Here is a 12,657-nt window from a genome sequence, read left to right as displayed (position 1 = left end):
AGAGTTGGAAGGGGCCATACAGGCCATCTAGTCCAACCCCCTGCTCAACGCAGGATCAGCCCAAAGCATCCTAAAGCATCCAAGAAAAGTGTGTATCCAACCTTTGCTTGAAGACTGCCAGTGAGGGGGAGCTCACCACCTCCTTAGGCAGCCTATTCCACTGCTGAACTACTCTGACTGTGAAAAACTTTTTCCCCTGATATCTAGCCTATATCGTTGTACTTGTAGTGTAAACCCATTAGTGCGTGTCCTCTCCTCTGCAGCCAACAGAAACAGCATCCTGCCCTCCTCCAAGTGACAACCTTTCAAATACTTAAAGAGGGCTATCATGTCCCCTCTCAACCTCCTCTTCTCCAGGCTGAACATTCCCAAGTCCCTCAACCTATCTTCATAGGGCTCGGTCCCTTGGCCCCAGATCATCTTCGTCGCTCTCCTCTGTACCCTTTCAATTTTATCTACGTCCTTCTTGAAGTGAGGCCTCCAGAACTGCACACAGTACTCCAGGTGAGGTCTGACCAGTGCTGTATACAATGGGACTATGACATCTTGTGATTTTGATGTGATTTTGATGTGTAATTTGAATCATTACTTCCCTTCCAGGGCTTTGTGTCTGAGGAAGCGTGCGTGCACACGGAAGTTTGTACCTCGAATCACATTTTGTTGTTCTGAAAGGTGCCCCTGGCCTCAGAATTTAATCTTGCGTGCGGTTCTCGAATCCCCCTAGCTTCAAAATGCAATACGATAAATGTCACTCCTAAATTCAGCACAATGGATAAACTGACTTCAGGTCAAACCGGCGTCATTCAGCATGAAACATTGACTTTTCAACGGTACAAGTCCCTTCAGCAAGAGACCCCGATCTCTCCCAAGCTGTTTCAGTTTAATTTCTGTGAAAGAACGCTTGCATAGTTTTAGGGTTGGGGGTCACCACAGCAGAAGGAACCGTATTAAAGGGTTGTGGCATCAGGAAGGTTGAGAACCACTGGCCTAAAGAAGCGCTAAAGAATAGTCTCAAGGCTGTTCTTCACTGCGACCATCAGAGATTCAAAATGCAAAGCCATAAGGTGTTCTTAGGGATGGAAGGAAGAGGTCTCCAGGGTCAATGGCTGCTAACTAGAAGAAAGAAAGACAGTGCTGCTAAAAAGCCATATTTCATGGGCATGCACCCCAGCTGGAGTTTTCTTTGAGGAAACATGGAAGTCATCGGTTTGCCTAAAACTGTGGTTCTCAACCTGGGGGCCAGGACCCCTTTGGGCGTTGAACAACCCTTTCATAGGGGTCGTGGCAGGGCAAGCAGCTTGGCCGGGGGAGCACCATCCACACAACAGCCTTGCAGGGTAGATTGAGATAGAGCGTTCATCTGTTTGGAGCAGCGGAAAAGAGCGAGATCGGCATGGTGGGACAAGAAGCAGAACTGAACTGAGAAACCCCGGGAAAAAAAAACAATTTATATGCAATCGTGAACAAGGGATCTTCACGCCGTTGCTCAGTTTGGGTTTAATTTCTGTGAACGGACACTTGCATACTTGTATGGTTGGGGGTCCCCACAACAGGAGGAACTGGATTAAAGGGTCGTGGCATTAGGAAGGTTGAGAACCACTGGCCTAAAGAGATCAGGATGGCGTCCCCTTTCCTGGCTTTCTGCAAACGCTAAAAACGGAATGGTTCAAGGGGGATTTGTACACAAGTCATACAGCTGCACAGTAGTGAAATGGTTCAGAAAGGTGCTTGGGTAAAGGGTTAGGGCAGGCTTTCTCCACCGGGGTTTGGTGAAACCCTGGGGTTTCTTGACAGCCCTGGAAGGGTTTCCCGAATGGGTGGGAGTTAATAAATTGTTAGTATTTTGTTTCAATTTCTTAAACGTTTATCGGGTGATATGACCATATCATGTCGACCCTCCTGAACAGCCAATGATGGGCCTGGAGGGGATGGGAAGGGGAGGGGCTATCGATGGGTGTGTCCACAGCTCTGCTTCCCAACCCTACTCTGCATTTGGGCCACTTTGGGAGTTTCTCAAAGCCTGAGGGATGTTTCAGGGGTTTCTCAATGGTAAAAAAGCTGAGAAAGGCTAGAGTAGTTCTTCTGCTGCTGGATAAGGAGGAGAGAGGATCGCACTAGCCCTGGTTGGTATAATAACTAGGGGCTGGGACAGAGAGTCCAGAATGATTCAGATTTGCCATTTCTGTGCCCCTGGATTTCCCCAGCAGCCTCCCATCCAAATCCTAACCCGGACTGACCCTGCTTAGCTTCTCAGATCTGACAAGGTCAGGCTAGACTGGGCTATCCAGGTCAGGGGATTGCCATAAGTAAGATTGCAATGTGCAATTTTGGCATCGTTCAATACTCATTAATATTCGTGCTTCGGATTCCTGGCTGGTCCAAGATTTCTGGAACTCAAAAGCTGAGCTATAAAACTATATAAAATGTAAATAATTATTTATTAAGAAGAAGAAGAAGAGTTGGTTCTTATTTGCCGCTTTTCTCTACCCGAAGGAGGCTCAAAGCGGCTTACATTCGCCTTCCCTTTCCTCTCCCCACAATAGACACCCTGTGGGGTGGGTGAGGCTGAGAGAGCCCTGATATTACTGTTCTGTCAGAACAGTTTTATCAGTGCTGTGGGGAGCCCAAGGTCACCCAGCTGGCTGCATGTGGGGGAGCGCAGAATTGAACCTGGCATGCCAGATTAGAAGTCCGCACTCCTAACCACTATACCAAACTGGCTCTTAAAGTGCACCAATGTTAAGATTGGGGGATTGTTCCCTTTTTGGTTTTGTATGGTTCAAGATTTCTATCATTCATATCTTCCGCCCGGTCTCAGCCTGTTCCGTATTGACTTCCTCGGTGTGATCCACCTGGAGTCTTGTCGACAAAGACAGAGTATAAATTTGTTGTTGTTGTTAGGTGCGAAGTCGTGTCTAACCCATCACGACCCCATGGACAATGATCCTCCAGGCCTTCCTGGCCTCTACCCGGAGTCCATTCCCCGGAGTATAAATATGGCAAATAAAATAAAATACAGGCGCGTTACTGGAAGCTACTTGATCGAAAGAAATGCAAGAGAGGGCAGGGGAGACGCACGAAGCGTGCCTACCTCGAAAACATCTTCATCCGCCCGCCGGGCCCCCAGTAAGGCGATGCCCTCGACGCTGACGACGGGATGCGCATCTCTCTGCAGGGGCAGCGTCATTGGGTCTCCGCAGTCCACACTCAGGGATACATTGGCGCCTCCCACACTCAGAGCGATGCGATGCCACCTGCCAAAGGAGGAGACAAGTCCCAAACTTGGGTATCCACTCGGACAGGGGTCCCCAACGTGGCGCTGGCGGGCGACAGAGTGCTTGCCAAGACTTTTCTTTTTGCCCGCCGAAATGTATTTAGAAAGTGGGCAGAGACATGTGGGGCGCTTGCGTCTGCGTGGCTATGAGGACCCTTCCAACTCTATGATTCTATGATTCAATGATTCTATGATTCTAAGAATAATTTTCTTTTGGTTGCAGCTGCGATCTCCGTGTTGGTTTTCATGCTCTCACTCCTCCTTCTCCTTTGCATTTGGGCATCCTCCACCTGGGGGCTCTTGGGACCCTCCCCTTCCTGTTTCCTCCAGGCCCATCATTGGCCATTTCGGGAGGGGGGGGCAGGTCGACATGACCATGTATGGTCTTATCACCTGGTAAATGTTTAACAAATTTAAAAATATATATATTAAAAATTAACTCCCACGTATTCAGGAAACCCTTCCAGGACTGTCAAGAAGGCCCTGGGTTTCCCGTTAAGGGTCAGAGAAGTTCCAGGGGTCATAACTGGTGGGCACACCATTAACCCTGTTTGCCCTATTTCTTCCTAAACATACCTGTACTCTGCCTTCTTTGTAAGGATCTCGGGGGAAGCTCACGCAACGTGATCCCACTTGACCCCTACGGAATAGGGCTAGGGAACGATAGATCCCCAGCCCACCCAAGGAGTGTCACGGGATCTGAACCTGACTCTTCCCTTTCCAAGTCCAACAAACAACCCGCTACAGGTCCTTTGATGTATGGGATTGATCTAATCAGCTGACCGTCCAGCCGGAGCTTTGTCTTGATTAATCACCTCTCAGATCCTGATGATGCCATCCCCGGCAGAGTTCCGCCCTCCTAAACCTACCAAAGTCAGGAGACCATGGAAAGGGGAACTCTCCTTAGGACTGCACGGCTAACCTTGCTTCTCTTCTTGGCATCCAGGAGGCAGGCTAGGCTGGGAAACACCAATGGGGAGGGAACACGCTAAGACCACCCAGGAAGCAGATGGCCGAGCAGGGATTTGAACCGGGGTTTCCCGTGACCAAGTCCAAGGATTTATATACTCTTTGGCAAAAAGGCACAGGGGATATATAAGACTGGCTTGTGACCAAAGATGCTGGAATTGCTGGGGGGAGGGAGGGACAGGCAGGCTCTTCCCATCCTTGACGCAATGGAATTTAGAAGCCTCCTACAATCTACAACCAACGTAACAGCAGGGAAGATTCAGGTATTCCCCAAGGGTTGGCTACCTTGTTTCATACAAAAGGATGCCTTGCTCCAAGAAGGAGGAGGAGGAGGAGGAGGAGGAGGAGGAGGAGAGTTGGTTCTTATATGCCGCTTTTCTCTACCTGAAGAGTCTCAAAGCGGCTTACAGTCGCCTTCCCATTCCTCTCCCCACGACAGAAACCCTGTGAGGTGAGTGAGGCTGAGAAAGCACTGATATTACTGAAGAAGAAGAGTTGGTTCTTATATGCCGCTTTTCTCTACCCGAAGGAGTCTCAAAGCGGCTTGCAGTCGCCTTCCCTTTCCTCCCCCCACAACAGACACCCTGTGAGGGAGGGGAGGCTGAGAGAGCCCTGATATTACTGAAGAAGAAGAAGAGTTGGTTCTTATATGCCGCTTTTCCCTACCCGAAGGAGGCTCAAAGCGGCTTACAGTCGCCTTCCCTTTCCTCCCCCCACAACAGACACCCTGTGAGGGAGGGGAGGCTGAGAGAACTGCTCTATGAGAACAGCTTTCTCAGTGCCGTGGGGAGCCCAAGGTCACCCAGCTGCATGTGGGGGAGTGCAGAATCAAACCCGGTTCACCAGATTAGAAGTCTGCACTCCTAAGCACTACAGCAAGCTGGCTCTCCTAGCGATATCCCAGCTATAACTGACCTCCAGACCACTATCACCAGTTCCCCTGACAAAATGGCGGCTTTGGAGGGTGGACTTGATGGCATGATGCCCTGCTGAAGTCCCTCCCCTTCCCAAACTCCACCCACCCCAGGCTCCACCCCAAACCTCAGGCCACTTTGTCCATGTAGTGCAGGACTACAATTCCCACACTGGCAGGGGCAATTACCACGCTGGCAGGGGCTCATGGGAATTGTAGTCCATGGACATCTGGAGGACCACAGGTTGACTACCCCTGATGTAGTGCATGCAAAAGGTGCTACAGGCCCCACATGGTGCCTTCCCTTCCCCCCCCCTATGGATCAGGGCCACAGCCCCTCTCTTCCCCCCCCCCCCCTTTTTCCCTCTTTTAAGACCAGGGGTAGTCAAACTGCGGCCCTCCAGATGTCCATGGACTACAATTCCCAGGAGCCCCTGCCAGCGAATGCTGGCAGGGGCTCCTGGGAATTGTAGTCCATGGACATCTGGAGGGCCGCAGTTTGACTACCCCTGTTTAAGACAATTGGAGTGATACCCCTTCTCACTTTGGGGGTCCCTCCACCCCTGGTCGGGCTGCTCCTGCTGCAATTTTACTCTGCCAAGGCCCCACAAGTCCTGAAACCTCAACCACCCCTGCCCAAACCTCCAGAAAACCCCCCAGCCTGGAGTTGGCAGCCTGTAGATCCATCCCCCCTGCATGACCCCAGTCAGAATTCAGGACCCCCAATAAGCCCCCAAAGATGCCAGGAGGACCCAGCCGCCCGTCCCCTCATCCGTTGTGCTCCTTCGACCACGGCTCTCTGCACCCTCTTCCAGCCCCAGCAAGACTCACTTCCCATCGGCCAAGTTGACTCGGTGGAAATGGGGGTAGTCCTCGGGCAGCGGGTGGCCATGCTGATCTTCGTACAGGAAGGCGGGCGAGCGGCCGATCTCCACGCCGAGCTGCTGGACTCCCCGCACGTCGTACACAGAGAACAGAAAGGACTGGCTGCCTCTCAGGGCTCGCAGGGTGGCCAGCACCGAGAAGTCCACGGGGAAGGGGCCGTCTGCAGGGGAAGAAGGCAGCGCACTGTAAGGAAACAGTTTCCGGGGCCTTTGGGTCTGCCCATCACTCTTGGTCTCCGTCTCCCCGTCCTTGGCTCCTCCGGGTAACAGGGGCTGGGTGTGTGTTGCAATGCGCTGCAAGGTGGGATGCCAGGCCCCAGGTGGGACCTGGGGATCTCCTGGAATTATAGCTTATCTCCAGACTACAGAGATCAGTTCCCCTGGAGAAAAGGGCTGCTTGGGAGGGGGGACTCCATAGTATTAGACTCCAATGAGGTCCCTCCCTGCCTCAAACCCCACCCATTCCCAGCTCCTTCCCCAAAGCCTCCAGGTCTTCCCCAACCCAGAGCTGGCAAACCCATCCAGACTACAGAGATCAGTTCCCCTGGAGAAAAGGGCTGCTTGGGAGGGGGACTCCAGAGCATCAGACTCCACTGAGATCTCTCCCTGCCCCAAATCCCACCCACTTCCAGCTCCACGCCCAAAGCCTCCAGGTCTTCCCCAACCCAGAGCTGGCAACCCCATCCAGACTACAGAGATCAGTTCCCCTGGAGGAAATGGCTGCTTGGGAGGGGGGACTCCGTAGCATCAGACTCCACTGAGGTCCCTCCCTGCCCCAAACCCCGCCCACTCCTGGCTCCACCCCCAAAGTCTCCAGGTATTCCCCAGAGCTGGCAATCCTATCTATGTCACTGGAAGATGAGCTATGATTCCGGGGGATCTCCGAGTTCTACCTGGAGGCTGGCCTCCCTAGTGTTATTTTCCATCCTGACACTATCCCAGCAGAGATAAAAAGACAAGCAAAATATGGCTGCCTTTTCCCTCCCCACTAGGGCTAGTTACAGTAATAGAACACACAGCTTTGAACAGGCAAAAGCCAGGAAGGAAAGAGTTAATTGCATCCCTCTCTTTGTGTTGTCCCCGTCCAACTCAGAGCCCTGTGGGGGCTGCAGAGGAGGACAAATAGTACTCCTCTGGGAGAGCCAGTCCTGGCATTCCAAGCCACCTGTGGTTTGGCCTTTAGTGAAAACTAGGCTACATTCCCGTCCGGTCCGTTAATAAAATCCTTCTCTCAGCTACAGGGGCTTTCTCAGCCAAGGTTCCTGATGGCTCTGGAAGGGTTTCCTGAGTGGGTGGGAGTTAATTTATATATTTATATATATATATAAATTTAAATGTGTTAAACATCTATTGGGCGATATGGCCATATATGGTCATGTTGACTGCCCTCCCCTCCCCAAATGGCCAGTGGTGGGCCTGGAGGGGGTAGGAAGGGACTCTGAGTGAGCATCTCCCCAGTTCTGCTTCCCAACCACGGTCTGTATGATTGCTCCACTTCTGGGCTTCCTTGAAGCCTAAAAGAATGTTTCAGGGGTTTCTCAACGGGTAACAAAGTTGAGAAAAGCCACCCTAAGGCCTTACATTTACTAAAAATATCCCCCGATAAATGTTTAACAAGTTTAAAAACTGAATTCACTCCCACCCACTCAGGCCACTCTTCCAGGACTGTCAACCTCGGGGTTTCACTAAACCCTGGTCTGGAGACATTCATTCTGTCCCTCTGCTGTTCTGGAAGCAAGCAGGGAGGAAATATGCTCAGAGTGGCCAGAAATCTCCCAACGCACTGATATAGATTATATAGATTTGTGGAACACAATTGAGAACACAAATACAGATTTGTGGAACACACTTTAGACACAGTCTGTCTATGGTTTATTTTTAGGTCAGGCAGAATGTATCTTGAGTTCATTGTTGGCTGCTATGTGTATAGTTATTTCTTTGTCTCACAAAGTAACCTTGAATTTGTCAAAAGCAGATAGCTCCTGAATGTGGCATCCCTCCATATAAAGGAATGTATTCTTTGAAACAAAGAGCGAGAAAATTGTAATAAGATATATAGCCATCCGTGATAGGTCAGATTGCACGCCCTCCGTCGTCGACCTGATTGGTCAAAGGGACAGTGAGGGAGTGAGCGTCAGGATACCTCATGATGACGTATCAAGATCTTAAAAATGAGCTGCACTGATGCAGACTTCAGAGAATGCACCAATTGGCTTTCTCTCCATGCTTGCAAACAGGTATCCTCAATAAATCCTCTTGCTGCTTAGCTGTCTTTGTTGTGGTCTTGTAAATTTTACACTGCTTGATCCATAACAGCACCAATCAGGACAAGGGAGGATAATCTTTGAAAAAGATCAGGAAGTTCCTAAGGGAACTATGCTTTTATGGCCTTAGACACTGAAGCCCCCTGCCCTCCCTAAGCCCCTCCCTCTGTGGGCTCCACCCCCAAAGTCTCCTGGCCCAGAGGTGGCAACCCACCTCTTAACACGCCGTGTTCCCCCGTTACCTGGAAAGAGCTGCCTGGTGGGGACACTGAAGTGGGTCCGGTTCTCCAGGCGGAAGGCCAAGTCGCTCTCCTCCGACCCGTTCCTCTGGGTGCAGATGCCCGCGGCGATGGACACCCCGTTTTGGCCCTCCCGCACACCAAAGGCCTGCAGCACATCCACAAGGCCATCTGGAAAGGAAGCAGAACGTCGTTTTCAGGGTCTGCAGTTCTAACCGAAGGTTCCAGAAGCAGGTCCTCCAATTCCCCACCCCACAAGACCAAAGAAAGAAGGGAGGGAAGGGGACGAGAAAAACAGTTTACTCCTCGGCTTGGGTCTTTTCTAGGATAAAGGGCACCGTTGCCACACACATAGGATTACAGAATCCTAGAGTTGGAAGGGACCTCCAGGGTCATCTAGTCCAACCCCCTGCATAATGCAAGAATTCACAGCTACCTGCCCACCCACGGTGACCCCAATTTCATGATCGCATGATGTATCCAAAGTACGTGAGCTTCAGCTGTAATATCTTCCCTTCTAATGACACAGCTGGTTTGCTCCTCTCTGAAACTATCTTGTTGATAACTTTGTTTGTCCATGGGATTCGCACCATTCGTCTCCAACACCCTAATTCGAAAGCATCTCTTCTCCTCCTGTCTTCCTTCTTCAGGGTCCAGCTTTCACATCCATAGCTTGTTATGGGGAAGACAACAGCATTGACTAGCCGGCACTTTGTATTAAGGCTGATATCTTTACTCTTCCATATTCGGTTCATGCCTAACATTGCGTTCCGGCCCAGTGTTATTCGCCGTCTGATTTCACGGCTGCATCCAGCACTTGGAGTGATCATAGAGCCAAGAAGGATGATATCATCAATACGTTCAATGTTCTCATTGTCAATCGTGACTTTGGTGCTACTGCCAGTAGTTGTCATGATCTTGGTCTTTTTGATATTTCGGTATATTGCCTATTGCCTCTAGATCAGTGTTAAAGTCCTGAATCACATCTGTCAAAGTCAGCATTGTCTACTCAGATGGCCGCAGCTCCAGAGCCCCCGCCGAACGGCACCGTTCCCCTGAGACAAGCCGCCATATTTGAGGTCCGCCTTTCAGCCTGCAGAGAACTAAGTTCCCGCAGATTCCCCCTGCTGTATCACACAGATAAGCTGATCTCGGACTGACTGTCATGACTGCTCGAGCTGCTTCACTCACCACTGATGCGAATGGTCATGACGACCCTCATAAATATTCACGGAAGCAGCAGGAAAAAAAAAGGAACTCTACTTCAATTGGTGGGTTTAATGGCCGTTCGCTCCAGAGGAGACCCAGCGTGGCTCACATCCTTCTCCTGCATTGTGCAGGGGGTCCCTTCCCACCCTATGATTCGATGATTTGATGATTCGATGATTTTCCTCCATCTTATCCTCACAACAGCCCTGTGAGGTAGGTTAGGCCAAGACAATGTGAGCTGCCCAAGATCTGCTGCCATCCAAGTACCGAACTGGCTTTGCTTCCCAGATTTGATGTGATAGAAGAAGGGCCACACCACACCAACTACCTTCCCCTTGCTTTTCCCCGGGAGCTTGATTGATATCCCCTTCCAGAGCATGATTGGTGTGGTACAACCTTGACAAAATGCATCCTGCTCATGGTGTCTAGGGCCTGCTTTCCCAACCAGTGTTTTGTGAAAACCCCAGGGCTTCTTGATGGCCCCGGAAGGGTTTCCCAAATGGGTGGTGGTTAATTAAGTTTTATTATATTTTTAAAATTTGTTAAACATTAATCGAGTGATTAAGACCATATGTGGCCATGTCAACCCTGGAGCCTGGAGAGGGTGAGAATGGGAGGAGCCCTGGGTGGGCGTGTCCATAGCTATGCTTCCCAAGCATATTCTGCACGATCGTGCCACTTCTGGGGTTACTCGAAGCCGGAGGAATGTTTCAGGGGTTTCTCAATGGTAAAAAAGTTGGGAAAGGCTATTCTAATGGGATGGGACATTCTACAACCTCTTATTATGAAGAAGATGAAGAGTTGGTTCTTATATGCCGCTTTTCCCTACCCGAAGGAGGCTCAAAGCGGCTTACAGTCGCATTCCCACTCCTCTCCCCACAACAGACACCCTGTGGGGTGGGTGAGGCTGGGAGAGCGCTGATATCACTGCCCGGTCAGAACAGTTTTATCTGTGCCGTGGTGAGCCCAAGGTCACCCAGCTGGCTGCATGTGGGGGAGCGCAGAATCGAACCTGGCATCCCAGATTAGAAGTCCGCACTCCTAACCACGACACCAAACTGGCTCTCTCCTATCCTTCCACTCCTTGCATCGACCAGGCCCCCATTCCAAAGCCATCAAGAATTAAAACATGAAGCCGCTTTAGATGGAATCTGGTCAATATCATCTACTCAGACTGACAGCCATTCTCCAGGGTTTCAGGCTGAGATCTTTCAGATCACCCACTGCCTGGTCATTTTAACTGGGGATGTTGGGGATTGAACCTGCGACCTTCTGCATGCCGAGCAGATGCTCTCCCATTGAGACATGGTGCCTCCCCAAATGACTTATACTGAGTCAGTATTGTTTAATCAGGCTGGCTAAAGAATGAGCATCGGATATTTCAAAGATTGAACCGGGGACCTTCTGGGCGCAAAGCAGAGGCTCCTCCAGTGAGCCTGAACCTTCTGGGCGCAAAGCAGAGGCTCCTCCACTGAGCCTGAACCTTCTGGGCCCAAAGCAGAGGCTCCTCCACTGAGCCTGAACCTTCTGGGCCCAAAGCAGAGGCTCCTCCAGTGAGCCTGAACCTTCTGGGAACAAAGCAGAGGCTCCTCCAGTGAGCCTGAACCTTCTGGGAACAAAGCAGAGGCTCCTCCAGTGAGCCTGAACCTTCTGGGAACAAAGCAGAGGCTCCTCCACTGAGCCTGAACCTTCTGGGCCCAAAGCAGAGGCTCCTCCACTGAGCCTGAACCTTTTGGGCCCAAAGCAGAGGCTCCTCCAGTGAGCCTGAACCTTCTGGGAACAAAGCAGAGGCTCCTCCAGTGAGCCTGAACCTTCTGGGAACAAAGCAGAGGCTCCTCCACTGAGCCTGAACCTTCTGGGCCCAAAGCAGAGGCTCCTCCACTGAGCCTGAACCTTCTGGGCGCAAAGCAGAGGCTCCTCCAGTGAGCCTGAACCTTATGGGAACAAAGCAGAGGCTCCTCCACTGAGCCTGAACCTTGTGGGAACAAAGCAGAGGCTCCTCCACTGAGCCTGAACCTTCTGGGCGCAAAGCAGTGACTCCTCCAGTGAGCCTGAACCTTCTGGGAACAAAGCAGAGGCTCCTCCAGTGAGCCTGAACCTTCTGGGCACAAAGCAGAGGCTCCTCCACTGAGCCTGAACCTTCTGGGCGCAAAGCAGAGGCTCCTCCATTGAGCCTGAACCTTATGGGAACAAAGCAGAGGCTCCTCCACTGAGCCTGAACCTTGTGGGAACAAAGCAGAGGCTCCTCCACTGAGCCTGAACCTTCCGGGCGCAAAGCAGAGGCTCCTCCACTGAGCCTTAACCTTCTGGGCGCAAAGCAGAGGCTCCTCCACTGAGCCTGAACCTTCAGGCCTTCCAGTTCATCCCAAGCCAGCAGAAGCCATGCCCATCCATCCTGTAATCGCCATATGACACTTTCCCAGGGGAGCCATGAGAACTTTCCAGCCCAGCAGTTCTGCAAGGATGACTCAGGGCAGGCGTCCCCAAGCCTCTGGCCAGCAGCCACTGCCTTCCTGTGCCCGGTGATGTCGATCTCGCCACACGCCTCTGTTTCCTCCCCGCACAAAGCAATTCTCTCCAGCTTGGCTGGCCGGCGTCCTGACGGGTGGGCGTCCCTGGCCTTGGCAGTCGTTCGGAGGGCTAACGCAGCAGGCCGCTGGCCGAAAGGCCCTTCCAGCGAGCGTTTCTGACTCTAAATCAGTCCTACGCGAGACAGATCCTGTGGAGGGCTGCCCGAGTGTGGGACGGGGAGAGGAAAGGGAGGTTGATCAATGTCCCAGCGCATCTCCCCGATGCGTCACCAGCAGTAAGTCAACCTCTGATCCGCTGGCAGTTCGCCTCTGCTTTTTTGCACTTGTGTGCTTTTGACTGAGCAAGGATATGCTTTCTGGGGCATGGGTTGGTC

General features: G+C 51.7%; 1 protein-coding gene across 1 annotated transcript in view; it reads right to left on the bottom strand.

Annotated features, from left to right (window-relative positions):
* The window catches only part of LOC143831213 (collagen alpha-1(V) chain-like), a 53,026-nt gene that overhangs the window by 14,768 nt on the left and 25,601 nt on the right, over positions 1 to 12,657 (bottom strand). The window contains exons 2-4 of the mRNA XM_077324276.1: positions 8,547 to 8,714; positions 5,988 to 6,201; positions 3,092 to 3,254 (exon numbers count right to left, since the gene is read on the bottom strand). Of these exons, the coding sequence (XP_077180391.1) occupies positions 3,092 to 3,254; positions 5,988 to 6,201; positions 8,547 to 8,714 (545 nt within the window). The remainder of the gene's footprint in view (positions 1 to 3,091; positions 3,255 to 5,987; positions 6,202 to 8,546; positions 8,715 to 12,657) is intronic.

This window comes from Paroedura picta, chromosome 3 (genome assembly GCF_049243985.1).
Source record: "Paroedura picta isolate Pp20150507F chromosome 3, Ppicta_v3.0, whole genome shotgun sequence".
Lineage (NCBI taxonomy): Eukaryota > Metazoa > Chordata > Lepidosauria > Squamata > Gekkonidae > Paroedura > Paroedura picta.
Note: the sequence above shows the minus strand (reverse complement) of the source record. Positions and strands in the feature narration are given on the sequence as shown.